The 27593-nt window shown below is 44.4% G+C and overlaps 1 protein-coding gene across 1 annotated transcript in view; it reads right to left on the bottom strand.

Moving 5' to 3' along the window:
- The window catches only part of LOC126428388 (uncharacterized), a 35670-nt gene extending 10356 nt beyond the window's left edge, over nt 1–25314 (bottom strand). Inside the window, exons 1-2 of the mRNA XM_050090313.1 lie at nt 25096–25314; nt 404–609 (exon numbers count right to left, since the gene is read on the bottom strand). Coding sequence (XP_049946270.1) covers nt 404–609; nt 25096–25314 — 425 coding nt within the window. The remainder of the gene's footprint in view (nt 1–403; nt 610–25095) is intronic.
- Nucleotides 25315–27593: the final 2279 nt, after the last annotated feature.

The following is a 27593-nucleotide window of genomic DNA, read 5'->3' as shown; positions in this document are numbered from 1 at the left end:
CTTAATTAGCATGAAAGGCTTAGAAGGTGCTGCAATTTGTGAACAACATAAAAATTCCATTGAATAAAAACAAAAAATCTCTGCAGGTTATACAGTCTTAGCGAGCGAAGCGGTGGGCGCTAGGCTAGTAAGAAATAAAAGTACCAGACGCAGTATTCAGGATACAAACGTATCGAGAAAGGAAGTCGGGCAAGGTGAACTGCACAATTGCTATGGCAGTTTAGCAATAGCGAATGGTTCGAGTGTGATGTTGAGTGCTCTAATCGGAGGAACTCAGCTGCAACGCGTGAAATGGCAACTATCAAGTAATTTTAATCAGACCATAGTTGAGAGTGATGGTAATGTCACATCTCTGCAGCGTCACATCCAGAGGCTGTTTGTGGTGTGTGGGGGTGGGGATTACCAGCAGGGCGCGCGCTGCCACCCCCGCCGCCTCCGCTGCCCCCGCCGCCCCCGCTGCCCCCGGCGCCACTCCTCCTGCTGCGGCCGCTCCGGCTCCCACTCCTGCCTCTCGATGGCTGCCACCCTGTAGCGGCCGTCGCGCCGCTCCAGCACCCCAGACAGCACGCCCGTGTCGAGCACGGCCATCAGCCGCGACGGTTCCACCTCCTGTGGACAACAACCGGCACTGCCGCCTCATGCCCGCACACTGCCAGTCTGCTGCACCAAAGTTCTACACGTAAATTAAAAAGGAAAATACCAGAAAATCTCGTATAGTTCAACAAAACAGTTGGCACAGGGAGTGGCGACAGGCAGCTACCTAGCAGTCGTCGGAGAGTTGTGACCACAGTCTTTAAACTACAGTGCTGACGTGTTGCTGCAGTCAGTGGCCCCTCTGCGTCGCTTCGCTTGTTACTCATCACAGTTGACAAGAAGAATGTAAAAATGGTTCAAATGGCTCTAGCGCTGTGGGACTTAACATTGAGGTCATCAGTCCTCCAGACTTAGTACTACTTAAACCTAACTAACCTAAGCACATCACACAACTAGGCCTGAAGCAGGATTCGAACCTGCGACCATAGCAGCGGTGCGGTTCTGGACTGAAGCGCCTAAAACCTCTCGGCCACAGCGGCCGGCAGAATGTAAAAGGTCGTAATGCAAAACTGGAATGCTGGAAAGCTGGGAAATTTTAGTGACTCCGGAGAAATCACAAGGGAAGTCCCGCAGGGTTCAGTTTTGGGTCCACTCTCATTACTTATGTGTGTGAATGACCTATCTGTTAACATTCAACAAGCAGAACTGGTAGTGTTTGCAGTCTAGACTACTGTTATAATAAATCGCATTAAAGAGAAAGGAAAAGAAAGGATTTTAAAAGATATTTCTCAAAGAATTACCAAGTGGTTATCTGAAAATGGACTATCCCTATATTTTCAGAAATTGCGCTATTGTCAGTTCAGTACAACAAATACAGTCTTTCCAACAGCTGATGTAGAACATAGACAGGAGTCGGTAAATGTAGCAGAATGCTCCAAAGTTCACGGTGTACATATTGATGAAAACAGTTACATTCAGCTTTTCTTTGTACAATTCCTAGTCTTGCAATCAAACGAGTCTATCATCTGATATATTTTGGTCTTTCACTCAGATACACTCTACTGGCCACTAAAATTGCTACACCACGAAGATGACGTGCTACAGACGCGAAATTTAACCGACAGGAAGAAGATGCTGTGATATGCAAATGATTAGCTTTGCAGAGATTCACACAAGGTTGGCACCAGTGGGGACACCTACAACGTGCTGACATGAGGATGGTTTCCAACCGATTTCTCATACACAAACAGGAGTTGACCGGCGTTGCCTGGTGAAACGTTGTTGTGATGCCTCGTGTAAGGAGGAGAAATGCGTACCATCGCGTCCGACTTTGATAAAGGTCGGATTGTAGCCTATCGCGATTGCGGTTTATCGTATTGCGACATTACTGCTCGCGTTGGGCGAGATCCAATGACTGTTAGCAGAATATGGAATCGGTGGGTTCAGGAGGGTAATACGGAACGCCGTGCTGGATCCCAACGGCCTCGTATCACCAGCAGTCGAGATGGCAGGCATCTTACCCGCTTGGCTGTAACGGATCGTGCAGCCACGTCTCGATCCCTGAGTCAACCGATGAGGACGTTTGCAAGACAATAACCATCTGCACGAAAAGTTCGACGACGTTTGCAGCAGCAAGGACTATCAGCTCGGAGACCGTGGCTGCGGTTACCCTTGACGCTGCATCACAGACAGGAGCGCCTGCGATGGTGTACCCAATGACGAACCTCGGTGCACGAATGGCAAAACGTCATTTTTTCGGATGAATCCGGTTCAGTTTACAACATCATGATGGTCGCATCCGTGTTTGGCGACATCGTGGTGAACGCACACTGGAAGCGTGTATTCGTCATCGCCATAGCGTATCACCCGGCGTGATGGATGGGGTGTCATTGGTTACACGTCTCGGTCACCTCTTGTTCGCATTGACGGCACTTTGAACAGTGGACGTTACATTTCAGATGTTTTACTACTCGTGGCTCTATCCTTCATTCGATCCCTGCGAAACCCTTCATTTCAACAGGGTAATGCACGATCGCATGTTGCAGGTCCTGTACGGGCCTTTCTTGATACAGAAAATGTTCGACTTCTGCCCTGGCCAGCACATTTTCCAGATCTCTCACCAATTGAAAACGTCTGGTCAATGGTGACCGAGCAACTGGCTCGTCACAATACGCCAGTCACTAGTCTTGATGAACTGTGGTATCGTGTTGAAGCTGTATGGGCAGCTGTACCTGTACACGCCATCCGAGCTCTGTTTGACTCAATGCTCAGGCGTATCAAGGCCGTTATTACGGCCAGAGTTAGTTGATGTGTACTGATTTCTTAGGGTCTATGCCCCCAAATTGCGTGATAATGTAATCACATGTCAGTTCGAGTATAGTATATTTGTCCAATGAATACCCGTTTATCATCTGCATTTCTTCTTGGTGTAGCAATTTTAATGGCCAGTAGTGTACTTTAAACAATAATTTTCTGGGGAAATCACTACTTGGTAAAAAATAGAATAATATGATGTGTTAACACTAATGATGTATAGATATTCTGTAAACTGAGTCGTCTCACATCATTACGGCAAAAGAATTGTTCAAATATGCTATGGAACGTCTTTGGCTACAGAAGTCTAATCCAAAGGGGCAGCTCTGTTAAGAAGGGCATCAGCATAGGTGAGAAGGACACTTTGGCCCAGTTGCAGCTCTGGCTGTTGCCACAGTGTTCAGTCTTTATGCCATCAGTAAAAAAGCTACGGTCCCCTGAGATGCCTCCCGCACTGTACAGGCAATTCCCACAGCGTTCCCATGATTCCACCCGACTACCACTGTCCTTACAGACGAATCTGCTTTGCGAATTCGTCTGCAGAGTGAACTGGGTTACACTAGCCAGGCTCCACTTTGGAGATTTCGCAACACAGTGTATCCTTCTCCTTCCTGCTCTGCGCTGGAGTTGTCGTCTGATGATGTCCCATATGTCGATTGGAGACTGATCTGGTGATCCAGCAGGCCAAGGCTACATGTCCTTGTAGGGCATGTTGGGTTATAACAGCGGTAAATGACGAACATTATCCTGTTGGAAAACAGCTCCTGGGATGTTGTTCGTGAATGGGAGCACAATATGTCGAATCACCAGATTGACGTCACATTTGGAATCAGTGTGCGTGGGATAGCCGCTAGAGTGCCCCCTGCTGTCCTACGAAATCGCACCCCAGATCATAACTCCAGGTGTAGGTCCAGTGTGGGTAGCACACAGACAGCTTGGTTGCAGGACCTCAACTGACCACCTTCTAACCAACACACGGCAATCACCGAGTCAGGACCAGCTTTTATCGGAGAACATAACACATCTTCAACCTGCCCTCCAATGAGCTCTCGCTTCACATCACTGAAGTCGCAAATAGCATTGGTTTGGGGTAAATGAAATGCACACTGCAGGATGTCTGCCCAGAAGCTGTCCTTGAAGTAATCGATTTGTAACAGTTCGATATGCGACCGTGGCGTCAACTGCTCCTGAAATCTCCTGCTGCAGATGCAGTATGATGCTCCAGAACCTGTATCGAACACGATGGTCTTCCCTCTCGGCAGTGCCAGGTGGCCGAACGGAGCCCGGCCTTCCAGCGACTGTACATTCTCGTGATTACCGCTGCCAGCAGACGGCCGCTGTGGAAGAGCGGTTCTAGGTGCGTCAGTCCGGAACCGTGCTGCTGCTACGGTCGCAGGTTCGAATCCTGCCTCGGGCATGGATGTGTGTGATGTCCTTAGGTTTGTTGTTGTTGTGGTCTTCAGTCCTGAGACTGGTTTGATGCAGCTCTCCATGCTACTCTATCCTGTGCAAGGTTCTTCATCTCCCAGTACCTACCGTAACCTACATCCTTCTGAATCTGCTTAATGTATTCATCTCTTGGTCTCCCTATACGATTCTTACCTTCCACGCTGCCCTCCAATACTAAATTGGTGATCCCATGATGCCTCAGAACATGTCCTACCAACCGATCCCTTCATCTTGTCAAGTTGTGCCACAAACTCGTCTTCCCTCCAATCCTATTCAATACTACTTCATTAGTTATGTGATCTACCCACCTAATCTTCAGCATTCTTCTGTAGCACCACATTTCTAAAGCTTCTATTCTCTTCTTGTCCAAACTATTTATCGTCCATGTTTCACTTCCATACATGGCTACACTCCATACAAACACTTTCAGAAATGACTTCCTGACACTTAAATCTATACTCGATGTTAACAAATTTCTCTTCTTCAGAAACGCTTTCCTTGCCATTGCCAGTCTACATTTTATATCCTCTCTACTTCGACCATCATCAGTTATTTTGCTCCCCAAATAGCAAAACTCCTTTACTACTTTAAGTGTCTCATTTCCTAATCTAATTCCTTCAGCGTCACCCGACTTAATTCGACTACATTTTATTATCCTCGTTTTGCTGATGCTGATGTTCATCTTATATCCTCCTTTCAGGACACTCTCCATTCCGTTCAACTCCTCTTCCCACTCTCCATTCCGTTCAACTCCTCTTCCAAGTCCTTTGCTGTGTCTGACAGAATTACAATGTCATCGGCGAACCTCAAAGTTTTTATTTCTTCTCCATGGATTTTAATACCTATTCCGAATTTTTCTTTTGTTTCCTTCACTGCTTGCTCAATATACAGATTGAATAACATCGGAGAGAGACTACAACCCTGTCTCACTCTCTTCCAACCCACTGCTACCCTTTCATGTCCCTCGCCTCTTATAACTGCCATCTGGTTTCTGTACAAATTGTAAGTAGCCTTTCTCTCCCTGTATTTTACCCCTGCCATCTTCAGAATTAGAAAGAGAGTATTCCAGCCAACATTGTCAAAAGCTTTCTCCAAGTCTACAAATGCTAGAAACGTAGCTTTGCCTTTCCCTAATCTTTCTTCTAAGATAAGGTTTAAGGTCAGTATTGCCTCACGTGTTCCAACATTTCTACGAAATCCAAACTGATCTTCCCCTAGGTCGGCTTCTACTAGTTTTTCCATTCGTCTGAAAGAATTCACGTTAGTATTTTGCAGCAGTGGCTTATTAAACTTTAGGTTTAAGTAGTTCTAAGTCTAGGGGACTGATGACCTCAGATGTTAAGTCCCATAGTGCTTAGAGCCATTTGAACCCTGGTAACGGGACACACACTTCCCTACAAACGGCTGACCTTTGTCTATCTCGGACCCACTACATAGACTCTATAGGGGAGCTGAGGCAGCTGTAATCTCTATACACAATTTCAAGCCTTATTTCCAAATTGACGTGCCTCCATAAAAAAAAGACGACGACGTACCAGGAAAGAATTACTCGAATGGAACGGAAATCGGTAGATGTGATGTACGTGTACAGACAAGCAAAGGATTACTATTTCAGAGAAATCGGATGATTTGTTCAAGAGAAGGAACTTCACAAATTGAGCAAGTCAATAACGCATTGATCCAGCTGTACCTCTTATGCAAACAGTTGTTTGGCTTGGAATTGGTTGGTACAGTAGTTGGACGTCCTTCCGAGGAATATCATGCCAAATTCTGTTCAGTTGGTGCCTGGAATGTCAAAATCCCGAACTGGTTTGAGTCCGTGCCTATAATACTCCAAGCGTCTTCAACTCGGGAGAGATTCAGTGGTCTTACTGGCGATGGCAGGATTGGGCAAGCTCGAAGACAACCATTGCCATGTGCGGCCGAGCATTACCTTGTTGAAATGTAAGCCCAGGATGGCTTACGGTGAAGAACAACAAAATGAGACGTAGAATATCGTCGACGTACTCCTGTGCTCTAAGGGTGCCGCGGGTGACAACCAAAGGGGACCTGCTATGACATGACGTCACCCCAGGCAGGACGGCGGGCGAGAGTCAGACTGGGATTCCACCACTGTCTGGGGTGTCTTCACACATCTTTTCTGGTCATCGGAGCTCAGTTCGAAGTGGGACTCATCACTGAAGACAATTTTACTCCAGTCAATGAGATTCCAAGCCGAACACATGTCTGGATAGAATTTGGCACGGTATCCCTGTCGAGGACATCCAACAACTGTCAGCCAGTGCTAAGTCGAATAACTGCTTGCATAAGAGCCACAGGTAGGCCGAGTCTTACAGGCGTGCTCGCTTTGAAGAGATCTTTCTCGTGAATAAATAATCCACTTTTACTCAAGTTGTAATTATTTGTTTCTCTGTACACGTGCCTCACATCCACTGATTTCCGTTGCATTCAGATAATTCCTTCGTGGTGCGATTTTTTTTTTTTTTAGTGTATGCGTGCAACAAGTCCTGGAGATAGTTCATAGTAGTTTGTCATACTGACTAGTTGCTGTAGATCAGTGGTTAGCTATGTGGTATCTGGGTGACGTTAATTAAGTTTGGGAGTTGTCTTAGTGTCCCGTGGTTAATTAACGTAGCTATATTTCTATCTTTCCTGGTGTATTACAATTGTGACTGCAGCAATTTGTTTGCTGCCCCGAAGTTTATTTTAATTCTACACAAATTAAAAAAAATTTTTGCATCACCTCGGTACCCAGAACTCCTGAAGAACGTTGACTGTGGATATTGTATCACAGACGCAGTCCCTTTGACTGTTCAGAGACGTCACTGAACCCGCCCGAAGATGTAAACAACCACGCATGAGCAGCGCCTATTAGACGGAGGGATGAGACGGCCGATCAGTTCCAGTCAATCCACCAGGAAGGAGGTACACGGTTTGTGTTGTCTGTAGTTCAACCACGCCTAGACGGTCAATACCGCGGTTCGATAGCGTCTGCATTGTTACTTTGTTCAGCCGGCCGAAGTGGCCGTGCGGTTAAAGGCGCTGCAGTCTGGAACCGCAAGACCGCTACGGTCGCAGGTTCGAATCCTGCCTCGGGCATGGATGTTTGTGATGTCCTTAAGTTAGTTAGGTTTAACTAGTTCTAAGTTCTAGGGGACTAATGACCTCAGCAGTTGAGTCCCATAGTGCTCAGAGCCATTTGAACCATTTTTTTTTTTTTTGTTACTTTGTTCCAGGAAGGGCTCTCAACAAGGGAAGTGTCCAGGCGTCTCAGAGTGAACCAAAGCGATGTTGTTTGGACATGGAGCAGATACAGAGAGAGACAGGAACTGTCGATGACATGCCTCGCTCAGGCCGCCCAAGGGCTGCTACTGCAGTGGATGACCGCTACCCACGGATTATGGCTCGGAGGGATCCTGACAGCAACGCCAACCATGTTAAATAATGCTTTTCGTGCAGCCACAGGACGTCGTGTTACGACTCAAACTGTGCGCAATATTCTGCAAGATGCGCAACTTCACTCCCGACGTCCATGGCGAGGTCTATCTTCGCAACATCGACACCATGCAGCGCGGTACAGCTGGCCCAACAACATGCCGAATCGACCGCTCAGGATTGGCATCACGTTCTCTTCACCGATGAGTGTCGCATATGCTTTCACCCAGACAATCGTCGGAGACGTGTTTGAAAGCAACACGGTCAGGTTGAACGCCTTACACACACTGTCCAGCGAGTGAAGCAAGGTGGAGGTTCCCTGATGTTTTGGGATGGCATTATGTGGGGCCGACGTACGCCGCTGGTGGTCATGGGAGGCGCCGTAACGTGAATGCCATCCTCAGACCGACAGTGCAACCATATCGGCAGCACATTGGCGATGCATTCGTCTTCATGGACGACAATTCGCACCCCCATCGTGCACATCTTGTGAATGACTTCCTTCAGGATAACGACATCGTCCGACTAGAGTGGGCAGCATGTTCTCCAGACATGAACCCTATCGAATATGCCTGTGATAGATTGAAAAGCCCCCCATGAACCATGGACCTTGCCGTTGGTGGGGAGGCTTGCGTGCCTCAGCGATACAGATAGCCGTGCCGTAGGTGCAACCATAACGGAGGGGTATCTGTTGAGAGGCCAGACAAACGTGTGGTTCCTGAAGAGGGGCAGCAGCCTTTTCAGTAGTTGCAAGGGCAACAGTCTGGATGATTGACTGATCTGGCCTTGTAACAATAACCAAAACGGCCTTGCTGTGCTGGTACTGCGAACGGCTGAAAGCAAGGGGAAACTACAGCCGTAATTTTTCCCGAGGGCATGCAGCTTTACTGTATGATTACATGATGATGGCGTCCTCTTGGGTAAAATATTCCGGAGGTAAAATAGTCCCCCATTCGGATCTCCGGGCGGGGACTACTCAAGAGGATGTAGTTATCAGGAGAAAGAAAACTGGCGTTCTACGGATCGGAGCGTGGAATGTCAGATCCCTTAATCGGGCAGGTAGGTTAGAAAATTTAAAAAGGGAAATGGATAGGTTGAAGTTAGATATAGTGGGAATTAGTGAAGTTCGGTGGCAGGAGGAACAAGACTTCTGGTCAGGTGACTACAGGGTTATAAACACAAAATCAAATAGGGGTAATGCAGGAGTAGGTTTAATAATGAATAGGAAAATAGGAATGCGGGTAAGCTACTACAAACAGCATAGTGAACGCATTATTATGGCCAAGATAGATACGAAGCCCACGCCTACTACAGTAGTACAAGTTTATATGCCAACTAGCTCTGCAGATGACGAAGAAATTGAAGAAATGTATGATGAAATAAAAGAAATTATTCAGATTGTGAAGGGAGACGAAAATTTAATAGTCATGGGTGACTGGAATTCGAGTGTAGGAAAAGGGAAAGAAGGAAACATAGTAGGTGAATATGGATTGGGGGACAGAAATGAAAGAGGAAGCCGCCTGGTCGAATTTTGCACAGAGCACAACATAATCATAACTAACACTTGGTTTAAGAATCATGAAAGAAGGTTGTATACATGGAAGAACCCTGGAGATACTAAAAGGTATCAGATAGATTATATAATGGTAAGACAGAGATTTAGGAACCAGGTTTTAAATTGTAAGACATTTCCAGGGGCAGATGTGGACTCCGACCACAATCTATTGGTTATGACCTGTAGATTAAAACTGAAGAAACTGCTAAAAGGTGGGAATTTAAGGAGATGGGACCTGGATAAACTAAAAGAACCAGAGGTTGTACAGAGATTCAGGGAGAGCATAAGGGAGCAATTGACAGGAATGGGGGAAATAAATACAGTAGAAGAAGAATGGGTAGCTTTGAGGGATGAAGTAGTGAAGGCAGCAGAGGATCAAGTAGGTAAAAAGACGAGGGCTAGTAGAAATGCTTGGGTAACAGAAGAAATATTGAATTTAATTGATGAAAGGAGAAAATATAAAAATGCAGTAAGTGAAACAGGCAAAAAGGAATACAAACGTCTCAAAAATGAGATCGACAGGAAGTGCAAAATGGCTAAGCAGGGATGGCTAGAGGACAAATGTAAGGATGTAGAGGCCTATCTCGCTAGGGGTAAGATAGATACCGCCTATAGGAAAATTAGAGAGACCTTTGGAGATAAGAGAACGACTTGTATGAATATCAAGAGCTCAGATGGAAACCCAGTTCTAAGCAAAGAAGGGAAAGCAGAAAGGTGGAAGGAGTATATAGAGGGTCTATACAAGGGCGATGTACTTGAGGACAATATTATGGAAATGGAAGAGGATGTAGATGAAGATGAAATGGGAGATATGATACTGCGTGAAGAGTTTGACAGAGCACTGAAAGACCTGAGTCGAAACAAGGCCCCCGGAGTAGACAATATTCCATTGAAACTACTGACGGCCGTGGGAGAGCCAGTCCTGACAAAACTCTACCATCTGGTGAGCAAGATGTATGAAACAGGCGAAATACCCTCAGACTTCAAGAAGAATATAATAATTCCAATCCCAAAGAAAGCAGGTGTTGACAGATGTGAAAATTACCGAACTATCAGCTTAATAAGTCACAGCTGCAAAATACTAACACGAATTCTTTACAGACGAATGGAAAAACTAGTAGAAGCCAACCTCGGGGAAGATCAGTTTGGATTCCGTAGAAACACTGGAACACGTGAGGCAATACTGACCTTACGACTTATCTTAGAAGAACGATTAAGGAAAGGCAAACCTACGTTTCTAGCATTTGTAGACTTAGAGAAAGCTTTTGACAATGTTGACTGGAATACTCTCTTTCAAATTCTAAAGGTGGCAGGGGTAAAATACAGGGAGCGAAAGGCTATTTACAATTTGTACAGAAACCAGATGGCAGTTATAAGAGTCGAGGGACATGAAAGGGAAGCAGTGGTTGGGAAGGGAGTAAGACAGGGTTGTAGCCTCTCCCCGATGTTGTTCAATCTGTATATTGAGCAAGCAGTAAAGGAAACAAAAGAGAAATTCGGAGTAGGTATTAAAATTCATGGAGAAGAAATAAAAACTTTGAGGTTCGCCGATGACATTGTAATTCTGTCAGAGACAGCAAAGGACTTGGAAGAGCAGTTGAATGAAATGGACAGTGTCTTGAAAGGAGGATATAAGATGAACATCAACAAAAGCAAAACAAGGATAATGGAATGTAGTCTAATTAAGTCAGGTGATGCTGAGGGAATTAGATTAGGAAATGAGGCACTTAAAGTAGTAAAGGAGTTTTGCTATTTGGGGAGCAAAATAACCGATGATGGTCGAAGTAGAGAGGATATAAAATGTAGGCTGGCAATGGCAAGGAAAGCGTTTCTGAAGAAGAGAAATTTGTTAACATCCAGTATTGATTTAAGTGTCAGGAAGTCATTTCTGAAAGTATTCGTATGGAGTGTTGCCATGTATGGAAGTGAAACATGGACGATAAATAGTTTGGACAAGAAGAGAATAGAAGCTTTCGAAATGTGGTGCTACAGAAGAATGCTGAAGATTAGATGGGTAGATCACATAACTAATGAGGAAGTATTGAATAGGATTGGGGAGAAGAGAAGTTTGTGGCACAACTTGACCAGAAGAAGGGATCGGTTGGTAGGACATGTTCTGAGGCATCAAGGGATCACCAATTTAGTATTGGAGGGCAGCGTGGAGGGTAAAAATCGTAGAGGGAGACCAAGAGATGAATACACTAAAGAGATTCAGAAGGATGTAGGTTGCAGTAGGTACTGGGAGATGAAAAAGCTTGCACAAGATAGAGTAGCATGGAGAGCTGCATCAAACCAGTCTCAGGACTGAAGACCACAACAACACAACAGATTGAAAAGGGCTGTTTATGGACGACGTGACCCACCAACCACTCTGAGGGATCTACGCCGAATCGCCGTTGAGGAATGGGACACTCTGGACCAACAGTACCTTGATGAACTTGCGGACAGTATGCCACGACGAATACAGACACGCGTCATTGCAAGAGGACGTGTTACTGGGTATTAGAGGAACCGGTGTATACAGCGGTCTGGACCACCACCTCTGAAGGTTTCCATGTATGGCGGTACAATATGAGATGTGTGATTTGCATGAGCAATAAAAATGGCGGAAATGATGTTTATGTTGATCTCTATTCGTATTTTCTGTACGGGTTCCCGGAACACTGTATTTCAATAAGTTGAAGACATTTTTAATTGTTATTCTATTGTTTGAGCCCTGCTTTGTTGATCTGTACAGGGCTGCAAATTAAGTTCTCTTTAGTTGTTATCGTCGCGTTGCCAAGAAGATTTTGTGTTTAATAAATTAGTTCGTAAATTGAGCCCGTTCTTGCATAACACCCACACCAAACCCGTCTACATTCAAGTCCTGTGCTGCAGTCCCTGGAAACTTTTGGACCTGAATTTTCTATACGTTGAATGATTCCAAATGTGACACAGTTTTGCATGTCAGAACATACAAAGCGGATTTACAATAACTGCATCACTTTGGAATGTTATTGGGAATATGTCGACATGTCATCAGAAGATGGTGAGTATGAGAGCCATCAAAACGCCACGGTATTTTAACGCAGTCGTATGAAGTCGGCGCCTGACTTTCGAAAAACATGCAATTTTTTCAGAGTTCTTAATAGATGTGCTATAGTTCTAGAGTTCACCGTACAAAATTTGATTAGTTGTGCAGAATTTTGTGAAAAAAATTATGCTCCCAACTCTGACTTGCTCCTCAAGATTACTACAGAAAATCCCAATGATATTTTTTGTGCAGATAATGGTTTATTCTGGTAGGTTCTTCATTTTTACGAGTATTACGATTCATAAACATCATTCACGCTGGAGTGACGACTGCACATGAGCATCGACTGAATGACCATAACCGTACAGTTCAAACGAGCGTGAGCAGTATTCTTACGTATAGCCCGTACACCCTTAAAATTAACGTGTTTTTTGTTGACTCATACTAACTTCCTTACGAATAAGCTTTAATATCATGTCATCTAAATCTTCGCTTTTTATTTTAACAGAATTGCATGATATACTTCTGTTTAACAAATATTCTGGAACTGGTTTGCGATCGTCTTCCAAACGTGAAAATATGTTTCCTCCGCCTCTAGTAAATAAATTAAAAGAGCACCGCGAATTCTTACCACAACACCTCCATAGTACTTCAGCTTCTAGAAGCGTCACGTCGTAAATTTAAGGTACATTAGCATGATCATTAAAAACGCTGCAAAATCTATCTTTGTCACAATCTGCTTTAAATGCCTAACTTAAATCAAATAAAGAAACACTACATAATCTTGCGCAGATGGCTAACTGGGGGTCGAATCGTCTTGCTACCTCAGGATAAATTTTTGCGAGTACGAGTAAGGAATTAACTGAACGTTTCCGACAAAACTCTTGGGGTGGTATGCAGAATTATGATCAGAATTGTTGTACAAATTTCTTTTTTAATGTAGTGAAACGGGTCCCTCATTACTGCAATGACCTCATTATCCACTGCTAGGTGAAAAAGAAAGAAATATAATTAGGGTTTTCTGTAGACTCTTGGAGTGCTATCCAGAACTGTGATCAGAACTGTTGTACTGTATTGCTTTTTTATGTTGCGAAAGCGGGTGCCTCATTACTGCAGTCATGTCGTAAACGCTGCACCAAAAATAATCTAACCAGGATTTTTTGCAAAACTCTTGGGGAGCTATTCAGAACTGTGCTCATAATTGCTTCCGCAAGTTGGCAAATCAATCTTATTAGGAGAGCTCAATTTTTTCGACTACTTTGTTTTCTTCGCCAAATTGTCTAAAACTACTCAGATTTTATACAGAGATCTCTAGAACTATAGCATGTCTATCAAGAGCTCTGAAAAAAAACATATATTTCTCCGGAAGTCCAACATATATTTCTCCGGAAGTCTGTTGAAACCTCACTAGACTTTTTAACGCTGCCACTCGGCTGGAAACACGAGAGCTTGACATAATCCGTATTAATGTTTTTTTTTTTCTGGCAGGTCATTAATGTACAGCATGAATATCAAAAATACCAAAACACGTCCCTTGGATGTGCTTGAACTTATTTCTACATCTGCCGATAATTCGACCGAAGATAGCTTACTGCGTTGTCCCTACCGAGGAATGCTCAATCCAAACACAAAGTTCGTGTCATTTACTTTTGTTAATTACTGTTGGTGTGCTACCAAGACAAATGCTTTCTGGAATTCAATAAATACTGTAGCCACCTGATTGTCTTTATCCATGACTTTAAGGATGTCGTGTGGGTAAAAGTGATAGTTGGAACCCACGTGAGGGATGTTTCCCCAATGCATGTTGGTAGGCGTGGAGGAGGTCATACGGTTCGAGACAACTCATTACGTTTGAACTCCGAATATCTGCGTCAGTAACAGACCAACACGTTTCGTGGTGGATAGTGCACGGTCCGAGTTGCAGGTTGCCTATCTAATGGCACCCAGGGGCAACAAAAATTTGATAGTATTTCGCATACTTATTGACAGAATTTAAAAATTTCAAAACGCTGTCATAATGTAGTTATTACGAGATATACTCCTACATTAAAAGTTTAACATAGCAAAACAAGTATTAAAGTTAATAACTGTGTTTATATTTGGAGGCTGCATAACTCACTGTGTGCACATACTCAGCCTGTATTCCTCCAGTATTTGACAATGACGCCACTTAATGACTTGCAACAAAGTTACACATAATTTCAAACGTTAGCGAAACTTTTCCTCGCTGACATCCTGAACAAAATGGTGAAATGGAAGAGCGTTATTGTTTACTACATTTTTGCTGTTCTTGCATTAAATTGCCACATCAGGCACGACATTCTAATTTATTACTTCATTACAAATAACCCTGTCCACCCTCCCTCTGCAACTCAGTGGTCAGCACAGCTGACTGCCATGTGAAGGGCCTGGGTTCCATTCCCGGTATTGGCACGCATTTTCTTCCTCGCTGAGAGAACTGGTATGGGGAGCACTCGGCCTCGTGAGGAGCTACTCTATCGATAAGTAGCGGTTCCAGGGACAAGACACCCAACAACGACGGGGAGAGCGGTATGTTGAGTACACATCTCTCCATACTGCATCTGAGGACGTAATTTGCAGAGGATGACATGGCGATAGGACGTGTCCGATTGGCCTGTCCGTGGCCAGAACGCGCAACTTTACCTTCCATTACCTACTAGCCTACTGGCTCTATTCGCAACACATTTTGCAGACACTATCCCCACACACCACCGAATATACAGGCAAAATAATATCATTGGACGATACATACCACAGGAGATATGACGTCATAAACAATGAGGTGTGTGAAAAACTTGCTTTTGCTTAAAACCGTCAGCAAATTTCCCAGACTGTACTCACCCAGTGTTTGATAATGAGAACACTTAGAAACCTCCAAGAAGCGTAAAGCATAATTTGAAACCTTGTCTAAACTTTATCTTGTTTTCATGCTTAACTTCAAATATTTAACTTTGTTTAACGCATTTGTGAAGTAATAATACATCTAAAGTCGTTTTATTCTTACGAGCTCAATTATTTAAGGAATTGGGGGTTTACTTGTGGCCCCAGATTCTACACACATCAAAAAAAGTTTTGCGTCACCTCTGTTCCGAGAGTTCCGGAACCTGTACAGAGTCCGGCCGGGGTGGCCCAGCGGTTCTAGGCGCTAGAGTCTGGAACCGCGCGACCGCTACGGTCGCTGGTTCGAATGCTGCCTCGGGCATGGGTGTGTGTGATGTCCTTAGGTTAGTTAGGTTTAAGTAGTTCTAAGTTCTAGGGAACTGATGACCTCAGAAGTTAAGTCCCATGGTGCTCAGAGCCATTTGAACCAACCTGTACAGAAAATTGGAATGGACATCAACATAAACATCATTTCCGCCCTTTTCATTGTTCATCAAAACCACACATTGCTTGTTGTACCATCATACAGCAAACCTTCAGATGTGGTGGTCCAGATTGCTGTACACACCAGTACCTCTAATTCCCAGTAGCATATCCTCTTGCACTGACGCATACTATCCACAAGCTCATCAAGGCACTGTTGGTCCAGATCGTTCCACTCCTCAATGGCGATTCAGCGTAGATCCCTCACAGTGGACCGGCCGCGGTGGCCAAGCGGTTCTAGGCGCTTCAGTCCGGAACCGCGTGACTGCTACGGTCGTAGGTTCGAATCTTGCCTCGAGCATGGATGTGTGTGGTATCCTTAGGTTAGTTAGGTTTAAGTAGTTCTAAGTTCTAACGGACTTATGACCTCAGATGTTAAGTCCCATAGTGCTCAGAGCCATTTGAACCTCACAGTGGTTGATGGGTCACGTCGTCTATAAACAGCCCTTTTCAGTCTATCCCAGGATTGTTCGATAGGGTCCATGTCTGGAGAACATGCTGGCCACTCTAGTCGAGCGATGTCGTTAGCCTGAAGGAAGTCATTCACAAGATGTGCACGATGGGGGTGCGAATTGTCGTCCACGAAGACGAATGCCTCGCCAATATACTGCCGATATGTTTGCACCCTCAGTCGGAGGATGGCATTCACGTACCGTACAGCCGTTATGGCGCCTTCCATGGCCACCAACGGGGTACGTCGGCCCCACATAATACCACCGCAAAACAGTAGGAGACCTCCACCTTGCTGCACTCGCTGGACAGTGTGTCTAAGCGTTCAGCCTGAGAGGGTTGTCTCCACACACGTCTCCGACGATCTCTTCCTGTCCAAACAACATCGCTTTGGTTCACTCTGGGCGCCTGGACACTTCCCTTGTTGAGAGCCCTTCCTGGCACAAGGTAACAATGCGGATGCGACCGAACCGCGGTATTGACCGTCGAGGCATGGTTGAACTACAGCCAACACGAGTCGTGTACCTCCTTCCTGGTGGAATGACTGGAACTGACCGGCTGTCGGCCCCTCTCCGTCTAATAGGCGCTTCTCATGCATGGTCGTTTACATCTTTGGGCGGCTTTAGCGTCATCTCTGGACAGTGAAAGGGACTGTGTCTGTGATACAATATCCACACTCAACGTCTATCTTCAGGAGTTCTGGGAACTGGGGTGATGCAAAACTTTTTTTGATGTGTGTATAACAGATGAATGCCATTGGAGGATAGCACTGTGAATCACTCACTGATGAGTGTGTGCTCACAGATTTTTCTCAGAGTATCTATAGTTCTTTGTGCATAAAAGAGTTAGTAAGTCAACCGCCTATGCTTCGTAGATTCTGATACAATCCATAGGACCGTGGAGCTAACGGCACTGGTACCAATATATACATTACTCATCTCTGAAGCGCTGCAATAATTACACTGGCGCAGTACTTCTGTGTCGTCTTCCTTTGTGAAAGAACGTTTGATCATGAAGATCAGCAGTTAGTTTTCTTTTATTTTTTTTATTTGCTGCCTTTAGTTTATGTCCCTGTGTCAAACATGAATGTCAGGGCAGTAACTATGGTGTAACCGACGGTCTTTATATATGGCCAGAATTTCTTTGGGAGAGTTCGTTCAATAAGAACCTGCTACAGTAGTCATTGAAGACTTGATACATTCCCCTTTTTCAAGCCAAACTTGTATTATTTAGCACATTAATAGAATTTCCATTACGTCAATTGTCCAATCCAATGGCTGGTATCATGAATCGACGTTGATCCTAGCAACCTGGCAGAGGGTTCATCATGGGTAACACGAATACATACAGAACCAATTAAAAGATATTAGCATGTATTAGTATCATATGTAGGATACTTTAATGAAATATGGGTAAGAAGTGCACTTACACGATAAATCAGTCAAATCTAATGACCGTAAATTCAACTAGATACCTAGAAATTGCCGCGCGGGATTAGCCAGGCGGTCTTGGGCGCTGCAGTCATGGACTGTGCGGCTGGTCCCGGCGGAGGTTCGAGTCCTCCCTCGGGCATGGGTGTGTGTGTGTTTGTCCTCAGAATAATTTATATAAAGTAGTGTGTAAGCTTAGGGACTGATGACCTTAGCAGTTAAGTCCCATAAGATTTCACACACATCTGAACCTTTTGAACCTAGGAATTGTAATTGCGAAGAACTTAAATTGGAAGGAAACATAGAAAAGCTGTGGGGAAGGCTAATCAAAAACTGCGTTTTATTGGCAGGACAGTTAGAAAGTGTAACAGGTCTACTAAGGAGACTGCCTACACTACGGTTGTCCGTCCTTTTTCTAGAATATTGCTGCAGTGTGGGATCCATACCAGACAGGATCGACTGAGTACAACGAAAAAGTTCAAAGAAGGGCAGCACGTTTTGCATTATCGCGAAACAGGGGATTTGGGATGGACAACAGTAAAAGAAAGGCGTTTTTCGTTGCGGAGGAATCTTCTCACGGAATTACAATCACCACCTTTCTCCTCCGAATGCGAAAATATTTGGTTGGTGCCGCCCTAGATGGGGAGAAACGATAACCATGATGATGATGATGTAATAACGATGATGGTGATGGTGATGGTGATGATGATGATAATGATAATGATAATGACGGTGATAGGCTGTATGATGCTGCAGCGCGATAGCAGACAGCCGCATACCACGTTATTTTCAAGAATGATTGCCTGTCGAAGTTGGAGGGCTCCGGACGATACATATCGAACGTGTGATAGTAAATCGATTATGGAAGTCTCGTGGCGCGCGTTGTGATAAATTATGTGTGATCGTCATTTTTATCAGTTTTGCGTTGTTTCTTCAGTTGGTGTACACTACATTCCCGCCATAATTGTTCGTGCTTCCGTTGGGAAATCGACACGGTCTCTCTTGATAGCGAGAGTAATGTGTGCTGCTTCTCAAGTTTCTCCTGCGGGTTACCTCACATGGAAAACTCTAATTCCATGCATTTCCAGCACAGACAAATGTTTGACTTTTTGCCGGAAATATGGACTTCTGCCGGACGAGGAAAGGAGGGCCTGTGTTAACTGTGGTGCTACGATGTCTGTGAAACTCCGTAAGAGGAGTGTGGACACTGAGATTCCGTTGCAATTTGATTGTGGACTTCGCGGAAAGCGAGCCAGCGTCAGGAAAAATACGTGGTTCGAGTCCTCCAAATTATCAATTCAGACGAGCGTAATTCTTTTGTTCTGCTGGATTCGAGATAACACGTTGCAAGCCACAGCATCAGGAACTGAGTTATCGGCAAATACCCTGTGTGACTACTTCGGGTTTTGCCGTGAAGTGCACTACCTGATAGTGACAAATGATAGTGTGCCAATTGGTGGACCGAATAAAATAGTAGAAGTAGACGATAAATTCTAGTGACCGATACCACCCGTCGGCTTTGACCAATGACGTCATACGTAAGGCAAAGATGCTGCAATGGACAATCTATGAATGGAACGGATCATACTCGTAAACGAACGAATGTAGCATGCCATGGAATAATACATTTACTACGACTATTATTTACGCGCGAATTTCATTTAAACGAGTTGAAGATGACTGAAATAAATAAGAACACGAGAGCAATTACGAGTGCATATATTATATTATATTTTTCACACGTACTGCAAAAACGATCTAAATAATGAACCGTCGAATAGTTGGAATCGGTAACTGGAAGCAACCTATGTAGGAGGTCATTTCAAGTTACCGATTCCAATATTACTGTTTGTTGCGCAAATCATATAACATATCAGAAACGTGCTTAAAAAACGATGTTGTTAGTGAACTACAGAATACGACTAGAGTTTCAAAAAATGAAAATCTTTACACACATTACTGCACACGTAAAGAAATAAAACGAAAAAATGACCAAACCTTGCAACCGATAACTATACTACACTTAAGTCACACCAGCTACAGTAGCTCCAAATAACAGTCAGTAAAATCGATACACCAGGAGTCACAGTAAAAATAAGAGAAGTGTAACAGAAACATCGAAAAGGAAAACATAAAAGTGGCTACATAAAAAGAAACTTACCGCATATGAACTTCCAAAGGAGTCAAAGATCGATGCAGACAAGAACGAAATAAGGACATAACAAGAAATAATAATGTTAGAAGATCAAACTGTAATGTAAGAAGCAAAATCCAGACTAACTAATGAAAAAAGTATTAAGAAACACAAACTGCCAGGCACGAATGAGGTACCACCCAAATCAGTTCTTCCGTACCACCCGCCCTCAATCAGACGCAAAATTTTAAAATAATGAAATAAATGAAACCACGAGTCAACCACCCATAAACACAGCAATACCCCTCGGCCCACCATTGTAACCAGAAAATATTAAAACGACAGAAACACCTCCCTCCATAGAAACCAAAAAAGTAGCACTCGCACAATACAGTAACATAAAAAAAAGAAACGTAAAACAAGAAAAAAGTATCACATCCACCAACACCTAACTAACAAAACGAGGCTTGTACTTTTTCTGACTACTTTCATAAATGCAAGAAATCAACATCAACCTTTAGGAATACTCTTCCTCCAACAGTATTCGTCTAAATGGCCTTGAAACACTGGAATCCTCTTTCCCCGCCCGACAACAGATTTTACAGCCTCCCAATGCCCCTCGATAGTATTAGTACATGCCCCCGTCTTATAATCTTTAAACTGAATATTGTCATTCAGGACCAAATGATGATAACCCCTTTCACCCAAGCTCTTGTACGAAGCAAACCCATCCGACATGACTAAAGAACCTTCTTCCACATATTCTTCTATTAAAGATGTCAAGACTTCCTTTGTCCGATTTGGTACAACCCTAAATACAACATTAGCACCATCTCCTCCAGAAACTACTACTCCAAAAACCCAAAGCCCAACAACCTCGTGCCCCCTTTCGTATTTTCACTTTCCAAAATGTGACTCATCTACTTCAACTATAACCCCTCCCTCCCCCCCCCCCCCCCCCCCCAATGACCCCCTATACTTAATAAATTCCCCGCAGACTTCTCTACAAAACGAGAACCAGTCGACTACAGTGCCACACGAAAACCCTGATTCGTGCATGACAGATTGGCAAGAATATTCATAGCAAAAAAAGTAGATTAGCATGACAGTTACTTCTAAATTCAGCCTCGATCTTTCTAACCACGTCCCCCTCCGTATGGATCTCCATATGTTATTTTTTCTGCACCTCCGCATGTATTCGTCGGAAGTTCGTGATTACGCAACCACAGGCACTGCACTTGCAAAATTCAGCAATTACGCCCAATGATTCAGAATTTTCGCAGTAAAATCAACTGACTCATCCATAACGAACAGCGTGAGAAATCAAGACCTCATAAATCGCGACTACTTTTAAATCACGAATACTTTCTTTAACAAAAGATGCCGAAAACAAATTAAGAGATGAAAACAAAACAATCTACATCGAATTTTTAATATACGCGCGTAACGAGGAAATCCAGAGAAATCATATAACGTTCATCGACAGCAGTCTGCGGCAGAAACAAAACAACATCACACATTACGTCATTGGTCAAAGCCGACGGGTGGTATCGGACACTAGAATTGACCCTTTGGGTTTTTGGTGGGATAGAAAGGGAGTCACGCAAGTGTGTTGTTGTGAGGGTATTGTCCCGAGACAAGGTGCCTTTAGTGGGTCTCATAAAACATTTCACACTGCCTGAAGCAAAAGTCATCACAGACGGGTTTCAGTCGTACCAGACTCTCATAGCTGAAGGGTTTGAGCACGAATTCGTGAACCACTCTGTGGAGTTTGTCTCTTCAGATGACGCCAGTGTCCATACCCAGAATATAGAACGACTGTGGAAGTCTGTCAAGTCTACCATAAAAAGAGAAGGGCGTCCAGGACAGAGGAGCGAACTGTGTAAGTAGGCTGTTTAGGTTTTTATGTTGGTAATGCCATGTAGCGCTCTATACGAAAATCACTGACTGTGCTGTGTGCAGTCTGTGGCTGGTTTGCATTGTTCGAATTTGTTATTGTAGTGTTGGGCAGTTGGCTGTTAACAGTGCGTAGCGTTGCGCAGTTGGAGGTGAGCCGCCAGCAGTGGTGGATGTGGGGAGAGAGATGGCGGAGTTTTGAGAGCGGATGATCTGGACGTGTGTCCATCAGAGACAGTAAATTTGTAAGACTGGATGTCACGAGCTGATATATATATTATGACTTTTGAACACTATTAAGGTAAATACATTGTTTGTCCTCTATCAAAATCTTTCATTTGCTAAGTATGCCTATCAGTAGTTAGTGCCTTCAGTAGTTTGAATCTTATTTAGCTGGCAGTATTGGCGCTCGCTGTATTGCAGGAGTTCTAATAACGAAGATTTTTGTGAGGTAAGTGATTCATGAAAGGTATAGGTTATTGTTAGTCAGGGCCATTCTTTTGTAGGGATTGTTGAAAGTCAGATTACGTTGCGCTAAAAATATTGTGTGTCAGTTTAAGCACAGCCATTTAAAATTTTTCTAAGGGGACGTTTCAACTGTATTTGTTCCAGTACCTATACTTTCACAACTTGCTTTTACAGGGGAAAGTCGACACATGCGACACTCTCCCGACATCCCTTCGCGATATTGGCAGAGTTTACCCTGGGTACGGGAAAAACGGAATTGCCCCTGCAGCTTACACATCACGCGGACTGTCACAAGACGATAACACCGACGACGAGTAAGGTAAGCCGTCTCCTTTGAATTTACATGTGCCTCTCTAACGCTTTTCTTTTGTCGTCGCTATAGTGACAACTTGAAACATACTCGTTACGCGCGCCACGAGACTTCCATAAACGATTTACTATCGCACGTTCGGGTCTAGTGAAGCAGGGGATACAACCCGTCGGCTTTGACCAATGACGTCATACATTACTCATAGATAATAATGTCTTCACTTTATGCCATAGATATTAAAACAGTTCTGTGTTCCGGATAAGCGCTATCACTGTACATTAAAATAACTGAATGTGTGATTTTAAAAGAGATCGCTACATATTGCTCAAAATATTCTTCGTGTGCATTTATTTAAATAGTTGGTTGTTTGCAATTCATTCGGTACTTAATTTCATTCTTAGTGATATTGAGGTAATTTGGAATATTAGTTTCTTATTTTAGGACAATTTTTAGCATCTCATTTTCGTTTGCAGGTATTGATTTATCTGTTCCGATGAACATAGATGATCTGAGAGGGGCTATGGGCGTAGACATGTTGGCCACGATTTGTTTTTGACAAATGTGTGGTCTCGTTGCCGAGTATGTTCGACGCGAGTGCGGCGAACATATACGCCTCACAAGTGTATCTCGTCGCCCTACTCACTACTTATTCGTATGGCGCTATAGCAAAGATAGGTTGTGGCGGTCCATTAGACGAAGGATGTGGTTAGGAAAATCTAAGCTCGCCTTGAGAGACATTATGAAAATCACGTACTGATGGTGTTTGAGATATCCTGTGTGGCTGTGTGTCCATGAATGTCGTGTGAGTAAGCGTACAGTTGTGGATTGGTACTCTTTTTGCAGGGAATACGGGAAATATAAGGGGCATTGGGAAGGGGGCGGGGGGGGGTATTATGGTCGAAAATGATGAGCCGCATTTTGGCAAAAGAAAGTACAACAGGGGGGAAAACTCAGGTGGGGTTATGGGTTTGGGGGGCTGGAGTTTCAGGTCAAGAGTGTGACGATGTAGTGTTTAAATTAGTACCCAATCGAAGGAAGGTAGTTTTGGTCAGCTTAATTGAAGATCACGTTGCAGAGGGTTCCACTGTAATTTCAGACAGGTTTTTTTCCTATAGGGATTTAGGGGAAAGGGGTTATCAGCACCTCAATCACAATATTGTGTTCAGATCATTATCCACAGGGGCTTGCACAAATAGCATAGAGGGTCATTGGTCAGCTGTGAAATCTCTTGTAGGGAAGGGAAACGCCGGATTTCCACACTTCAAAGTCACTTAGACGAATATTCATGGAGGTGTAGTATTCCCCAAACATATTGCCCGTTTAAATGTTTTGTTAAACGTGATGGGTGTATGTACCGTCCGAAATATGTTAGCTAATAACACATTAGGATGTGGAGGGGGACGGGGATGAATGTGTGTGTGTGTGTGTGTGTGTGTGTGTGTGTGTGTGTGTGTGAGTGTTTTCGTAATGTTTTGCTTGTTGTGTATGTGGGTATGTAATTTTTGTTGACGTCTTTCTAGGCGAGCCGAGCTTCGGTTCTTTTCAGAAGTTCCCGTGTGGTAAGTTCAGTTTTCCATTTTTTTCTTTTACTGCATTTGACTATTTTGACTTATTTTATTTTTGTATTACGCCATTATGTACGTTTTCGTGTGCTCCAGTAGGTAACAGAAATTTCGCAGCTGTCGTTCTTCTTTCGTTTCCCAGCACTAGTATCAGTACGATTTTTTCGGGTCTGTACTAGCAATATTAAAGGTGAAACGCCCGACACAACTAAAATTTGTATCCCGTCCTTCAGTTGATCTTTACACTGACACTACCTATTCGAAAAGAACGACATATGTAACATTGATGAGATTTACCTACATATGTCAACTGGAAGAGCAGGATACATATCTTGTGTGTAGCTATACAGCTCAACTAAAGAATGGGATACTATTGTCACTGCTGTGATCAAAACTACAACTTTCAGTCGATACTATTAGCATCAAAGGCAAAAAAAAACTGTACCTCATAGTGAAGTACGGGGTACAAATTGTGTATGTGTCGTCTTATTGCCTCTTCGTGTACTTAAACTGAGGTACAGGTTGCAAATGTAACGTACGTCCATTTCCACGTTTTCGGTAGCAGTGTACATATATATAGGTCAACGGAAGTTTGGGTACAAATATTACGTACGTAGCTCCTTCTGCCATCGGCAATACTACTATCTACGTAAGAACAGACTATTAGTGGTAGCAGAGGCGAAAGAAACAACACATTTGTATCCCGTGCTTCATTTAGGGTCTAGCTGAACAACAGGATACTAATGATAGTGAAAACGGTGTACGCAAACTTGTATCCTACTGAACTTAAGCAATACAGTTCGAATGAGGTTCGAGATACAACTCATATCCATCCCATTTCCATCCATTTTTCCAGAGAAATGATACGATACAAAAATGCGATATCCTTAACGTGAAAATACTACTGGCCTTTATATATGTCAACTATAGTTTTCGTCTCTCGTATTCCTTTGTTTCTGAACATTCTTGTCAGCTCTTTCATCTGTGTAATAAACGCTCTCTGGGCAATTCTGACGTCATTGGTTTCCGACGGGTTGTATCCCCTGCTTCACTAGACCCGCACGTTCGATATGTATCGCTTGGAGCCCTCCAACTACGATAGGCAATCATTCTTGGAAATTACCGTAATGACGGTGACAGGTTGTATGATGCTGCAGCATACCATATGGTGACGGTTCCACAGGCGGGTCAGGATGCGCAGCGGCGTACAGCCCCACCCCTCAGCAGCGTCCGCCCCCGCCGCCTCCACCGCCCCCTCGTCTCGGAGGCAGTCCGCGATGAGCCGCAGCAGCCACCGGCACGACCCCTCCACTGGGCTCCTTCCCCTCCTGGCGCGAATACCGGGAGGTCGCTCTTCTGCCGCTTCCGCGCCGCTAGCCATGGTAACTGCGGAAACGCCGACAATGGCCGAGCCACTTGGACCGTCCACTGAGGCCCAGCTCGTAACGAGACCGTCGTGCTGGGAACCGCACACTCGGGCTGTAGCCCTACTGGGCACGTACAACTCGTCTGCCATCGTCCCAACCCAATCCATCATCACCATCAAAATACTGACAGATATGAGCTGTGATCTGCGCCAGCACTCGGAAAGCTGATCTTTGTCTTATGTGGACAAGTGTCTAACGCGTCGATTTTCCTCATCAGCAAACTCTACCATTCGCAATCCTTCAAGCAGATAAAAGAAGTCCTCCCTGCAGGTAGTCTGTCTAGTGAGCATGGAGGTAACGGACTCCTCCCTATTGAGCAGGTGCTTTTGTTACCAGTATAAACAATGTTAAACGGGGACAGAGGAGATTAGCTGTGAGCAAGTAACAGACAAACAATTAACGGACTCAGTGTACAGTGGTTGGACAGAAACGTGGAAAACCCGCGGCGAATACTAGCATGAACACAAGCATCTGCAGATGCTAGTCAATACTGCGTCTTGCGCTGTTATATTGGACCACGAACAGCATCTAGGCAATGTCCCAATACGTCGCAATAATCAGTCGTTCTCAGAAGGGTATTCCGTGTAGTTGTGAGTGCATTACGTCGGAGCTACGTGAATTCCACCGTGATCACGTTGTTGGAGCTCGCACGACGGGTGCTTGCGTAACGAAAGTTGCAGAAGTGTTTGGTGTTCCAAGAGGAACAACGTGTATACCGAACACAGGGAAAGCGGGAAAACGTGATCAGCTAAGTGTAACACGACATACAATTGTAAAGGGGCGAGATACTTACACTACTAGCCATTAAAATTGCTACACCACGAAGTTGACGTGCTACAGACGTGAAATTTAACCAACAGGAAGAAGATGCTGCGATATGCAAATGATTAGCTTTTAAGAGCATTCACACAAGGTTGGCGCCGGTGGCGACACCTACAACGTGCTGACATGAGGAAAGTTTCCAACCGATTTCTCATACACAAACAGCAGTTCACCGGCGTTGCCTGGTGAAACGTTGTTGTGATGCCTCGTGTAAGGAGGAGAAATGCGTACCATCACGTTTCCGACTTTGATAAAGGTCGGATTGTAGTCTATGGCGACTGCGGTTTATCGTATCGCGACATTGCTGCTCGCGTTGGTCGAAATCCAATGACTGTTAGCAGAATATGGAGTCGGTGGGTTCAGGGGGGTAATACGGAACGCCGTGCTGGATCCCAACGGCCTCGTATCACTAGCAGTCGAGATGACAGGCATCTTATCCGCATAGCTGTAACGGGTCGTGCAGCCACGTCTCGATCCCTGAGTCAACAGATGGGGACGTTTGCAAGACAACAACCATCTGCACGAACAGTTCGACGACGTTTTAGGAGCATGGACTATCAGCTTGGAGACCATGGCTGCCGTTACCTTGAAGCTGCATCGCAGACAGGAGCGCCTGCGATGGTGTACGAATGACAAAACGTCATTTTTTCGGATGAATCCAGATCCTGTTTACATCATCATGATGGTCGCATCAGTGTTTGGCGACATCGCGGTGAACGCACATTGCAAGCGTGTATTCGTCATCGCCATACTGGCATATCACCCGGCGTGATGGTATGAGGTGCCATTGGTTACACGTCTCGGTCACCTCTTGTTCGCATTGACGGCACTTTGAACAGTGGACGTTACATTTCAGATGTGTTGCGACCCTTGGTTCTACCCTTCATTCAATCCCTGCGAAACCCTACATTTCAGCAGGATAATGCACGAACGCGTGTTGCAGGTCCTGTACGGGCCTTTCTGGATACAGAAAATGTACGACTGCTGCCCTGGCCAGCACATTCTCCAGATCTCTCACTAATTGAAAACGCCTGGTCAATGGTGGCCGAGCAACTGGCTCGTCACAATACGCCAGCCACTACTGTTGATGAACTGTGGTATCGTGTTGAAGCTCCATTGGCAGCTGTACCTGTACACGCCATCCATCCTCTGTTTGACCCAATGCCCAGGCGTATCAAGGTCGTTATCACGGTCAGAGGTGGTTGTTCTGGGTACTGATTTCTCAGGATCTATGCACCCAAATTGCGTGATAATGTAATCACATGTCAGTTCTAGTATAATATATCTGTCCAATGAATACCCGTTTATCATCTGCATTTCTGGTGTAGCAATTTTAATGACCAGTAATGTAAAAACCGTCTAATAAAATGTAGCGCACAGTGATCTGTGCACCACAAGCGCCTCACGTCGG

The sequence above is a fragment of the Schistocerca serialis genome, chromosome 12 (assembly GCF_023864345.2).
Source record: "Schistocerca serialis cubense isolate TAMUIC-IGC-003099 chromosome 12, iqSchSeri2.2, whole genome shotgun sequence".
Taxonomy (NCBI): domain Eukaryota; kingdom Metazoa; phylum Arthropoda; class Insecta; order Orthoptera; family Acrididae; genus Schistocerca; species Schistocerca serialis.
The sequence above is the reverse complement of the archived record's forward strand: the minus strand, read 5'-3'. Positions and strand labels throughout refer to the sequence as shown.